The sequence below is a fragment of the Parus major genome, chromosome 25LG1, assembly GCF_001522545.3.
Source record: "Parus major isolate Abel chromosome 25LG1, Parus_major1.1, whole genome shotgun sequence".
NCBI classification, from domain to species: Eukaryota; Metazoa; Chordata; class Aves; order Passeriformes; family Paridae; genus Parus; species Parus major.
In genome coordinates this window covers 491,739-495,628 of record NC_031793.1, presented here as the reverse complement: position 1 = coordinate 495,628, position 3,890 = coordinate 491,739, and the positions used below count along the sequence as shown (strand labels likewise).

The following is a 3,890-nucleotide window of genomic DNA, read 5'->3' as shown; positions in this document are numbered from 1 at the left end:
GCCGAGCCTTCACCTCCTTCCTCTCTGTCCCCCGCAGGAAACGGCTACGTGAGTGCCAGAGCCTCTCCAGGTCTCCTTCCCGTGTCCAACGGCAGCAGCCTGGGCAAGATCATCCCGGCCAAGTCGCCGCCGCCGCCCTCGCACGGCACGCAGCTCGCCGCCAACAGCCGCAAGCCGGACCTGCGAGTGATCACCTCGCAGAGCGGGAAGGGGCTGATGCATCATCTGGTGAGTGCCCACAGCTCTGCTGGGACACGGCTGGGCTGGGCTGGGCTGGGCTGGGAGAGGGGCCCTGCCAGGGCTGTAGTGGTGGGAGCTGGCTGGGGCCGTGCTGGAGGGGACATCCAGGAGGAGGAGGGCTTGGATTGCTGCCCGCACCATCGTGGTGGTGCAGAGCCTGTCCCAGGCACCGCTGTGACCTGTGTGTGTCCGTGGAGGCGAGGGTGTGGTGCCGTGGGGCACAGTGGCAGTGGGGATGGGGTGCTTGAGTTAACGGTGCCTCTCGGTTCTCTCCCTGTTCTCCCACGGACAGACCGAGGACCACTTGGCTCTGGTGAGTTCCCTGCTGAGTGTGCATGGCGGTGTGGTGGGACACGGGCTGCTTGTCCCCTTGGTCCTGCCCTGGCTTGACGAGGCATGGGGCACACAGAGGGGTGGACACTGCTCCCTGTGTCGGGAATGTGGCAGGATGTGGGCATCAGCGGTACATCCAATCCTGCTGCGGAAAATAAATCCCAAGAAAAACAGGCTTTGAGGAAAACAAGGTTCCCTATGGAAAAGAAGGAGCTGACATGGGCTGCAAAGCGCCTGTTTCTCCACCAAGGCCAAAATTGCTGTGTTGGTCCCTCTGGGGAGGTCAGCCAGGGTCCCCCTGGGGCTGTGGAGCTGGGCTGGGCACTGCCCTGGAGCTGCCCATGGGGCTTTGCTGGAGCCACCACAGTTACAGCACAGGAGGACCTGGCCCATTGCCAGCACATGAGAGACAGGGAGTAAATCAGGTTCTTCCCATATTAAAGATATTATTTAAAGCCTGTGTAAATCCACTGGCTGGCTAGTGCACTCCCTAAACCTCCCTTGTGCATGGGGCAGTTTTCAGTGTTATTTTTATAGCTTTTTTTCCTCTCCCTGCCAGCAAAGTGAATGCCACCTTGTTTGTGGCAAGGATTCACTCTGCTCTGTTGCTATTCTGGTGCAGGGCAGATGGGAGGCAGGTCAGCACAGCAAGGGAAGGGCAAGAGCTGCTGCGGGATGCAGGTCACGCAGCCAGGGAAAAGCTCTCCAAAAACACAGGAGAAAGCCAATCCCCCTGGCAGCCTGCACGGAGACACTCTTGGCCTGGGCAAGGATGGGCCAGAGCTTTGGCAGACGTGAATTCTGCTGCTCTTCCAAACCCTTCTTGCTTAGTGGTGTCCTCAAGCCCTTCTTGCTTAGTGGCCCCCTTCCAGCATCTCTGTGCCTCAGTTTCCCCATGTGTGGAAAGAGAGCAGTCATTCCCAACCTCCCCATCTGCTCATTCCTCATCCCCACTGCCTGGGGCATTCCCTGGCTACACAATGAAGCAGAATTAGGTAAAAATCCACTGGGGGGGGGGGCATTTGCAGTTTTAATTGTTGGTCTGAATTAACCTGGTGGGTTTTTCCCTGAAGTGAAAAACATCCTGGCCCCAGCTGAGGTGGCAGCAGGGGGATGGAGAGTGATGAAATGTGGGCAGTGTGGGACAGGGACCTTGGCACTGCTGGATCAGGAAGGGGACTGCCGAGTGCTGTCCCTGCAGATCTCTCCTGCCTGGTGCAGGTGCCCCCCTGCTCCGCTAACCTTCCCCCCAGATTTGCTCCTTCCATATTGCTCAACCTACACACCAGAGCCTCTCTCCAAATGGCAGCTCCCACCTCTTTCCAGGCAGCTGCCAGATGAGTCAGCGGCCCCTCCGCTGGGTCCCAGCTGCCCGCAGCCCCAGCCCTGCCACCCTCAGCGCTGCTCCTGCAGCTCTGAGCGTGCTCTCCTCCCTTACACCCTTCAGAGAGGCGTCCCCCCATTTCTCTGCACGCTCCTGACACGCCAGGGGCAGCAGGATCCGTTCTCTGGGAGCATGCTGCATGGTGTGTCACCAGCTGGAATGGCAGCCGGGAGCACTGTCTGTGGGCACGGGGTGTGAGTGGCACGATGTGGGGGGCAGCTTGCACATCTCCCTGCATGGATTGTGGTGAAAATCGGGGTGTTTCACCCAGCACAGCTGGGGCTGACATCCCCACACTCGCCTTGTGGTGCCAAGGAGGTTCCTGGGGCTGGCACACCCTGCCCAGCTGGTGTCCCACCAGCCCTGTGGCACGGCCACGCTCGTCCCTGTGCTCTCCCAGGAAAGCCACAGAGCCCTGGGGTGACGGGCAGAAGGGATGGGGGTGTGAGGGCTGCACCCCACTGGGCTGGCTTAGGGTCTCGTGCAGGCAGGACAGGGCCAGGGCTGTGTCCTACCTGCTGTGAGGACATTTCTTCCCATGTCCTTACCCCACAGCAGTGGGCATGGCCGAGGGCAGCTGCCAGCAGGTTGTGTGCCAGGAAAACCCTCTCCTCCAGCCCCCCAGCTTTAGCAATTAGAGCCCTGCTAATCGCCTTCCCCGGCCACAGAAGGGACCTGCGGGCTGGGCAGTGTGTGGGCGCAGGGTGAGCAAATCCTGCACAGCCAGGTGCTGTTACCCTCTGGAGGTGGCCAGGCCAGGGTTTTAGCCTCCAGCCTTGTCCCAGGAGAGTCTCCCTGGCCATGGGGAAGCATTGCAGAGTCTGTGCCCAGCCCTGCAAGGCCCCGGGAGCCCTCGGTTCTGCAGGAACCTGCTCACTGTGTCCCAGCCAGCCTCGTGCCAGGCGTGATTTAAGCTGGGCACTGCCCCAGTCTTCACAGGGTGACGTGTGCTGGGGTGCTTGGGATTAGAGTCAAGCCTCTTGAGTCTGATTTAAATCAGATCAGCAGAGACAGCTCAGATTATCTGCCTTGTAAACAGGGCTGAATCTGACCTATAGATCCACCCACGTAACTGCCTGGAAAACCATGGGGAGAGGTTGGTGTGCACTGGTCCAAGGGCAGAACTTCTCCACAGTGCACCTGAGTCGCCAAAACCTTGTGAGGGCACCGAGCAGGCAGGCTGACAAGCACTGGGCTTGGAGTTCAGAGATGCCAGAGTCCCTTTAAAATCCTGAGGCCAATTCTTAGTGTCCTCAGCTTCCCCCAAGGCAGGGGCTTGTTCTTGGCCAGCAGAGCTGCAGGGAGGAGATGTCAGCTCTGTGCTGCCTCAGCTGGTCTTGGTTTGCTTTGGTCCCTTTGCCACCCCTTGGGAGCTCAGCAAGCCTCACATGCAACGTCTGGAAAGCAGCGAGGAATTGTCTGAGGTGTCCTGCTGATATTCCCCCTCCACGCACACGGGGACACGGCTGGTGTTGGTGGGTGAAACCCAGCCCTGGGCAGGAAGGGGGACTGCACATGAATTTCACAAGGTCCAGAGTGTCAGTGGCTGGTGTGGTTTGTACTTTGCTTTTTTGCAGTGTGGAATGGCCAGAGGATCAATCCTGCTTGTCCCACGGTCTCCATGCTCAGCCCCAGTGCATGCCCAGGGGGTTTGAGGGGGCCACAACCCACGGAGACGACCAAGTCCAACCATCTGGGCTTTAACTCCCTCCCTGTTTGCTCCCGCAGCAAAACACACAGCGGTTGGGTGTCTCTCAAGCAACTCACTCCCTGACCACACCAGTTGTTTCCGTGGCAACTCCGAGCTTGCTGACACAGGGGCTGCCCTTCTCAGCCATGCCCACGGCGTACAACACAGGTGAGACATGGCCAGGGAGAGCCCTGGCACAGGTGAGACATGGCCAGGGAGAGCTCTGGCACAGGTGAGACGTGG

At 59.6% G+C, this 3,890-nt stretch overlaps 1 protein-coding gene across 9 annotated transcripts in view; it reads left to right on the top strand.

The window, feature by feature from the left end:
- Positions 1 to 3,890, top strand: part of MEF2D (myocyte enhancer factor 2D) — an 80,826-nt gene that overhangs the window by 64,519 nt on the left and 12,417 nt on the right. For 7 of the 9 annotated variants that reach the window (XM_015650088.2, XM_015650082.2, XM_015650083.2 and 4 more), the window contains 3 exons: positions 38 to 228; positions 533 to 553; positions 3,686 to 3,815. In XM_015650088.2, the coding sequence (XP_015505574.1) occupies positions 38 to 228; positions 533 to 553; positions 3,686 to 3,815 (342 nt within the window). The remainder of the gene's footprint in view (positions 1 to 37; positions 229 to 532; positions 554 to 3,685; positions 3,816 to 3,890) is intronic. The other 2 variants (XM_015650090.2, XM_015650089.2) reach the window with 1 other exon arrangement.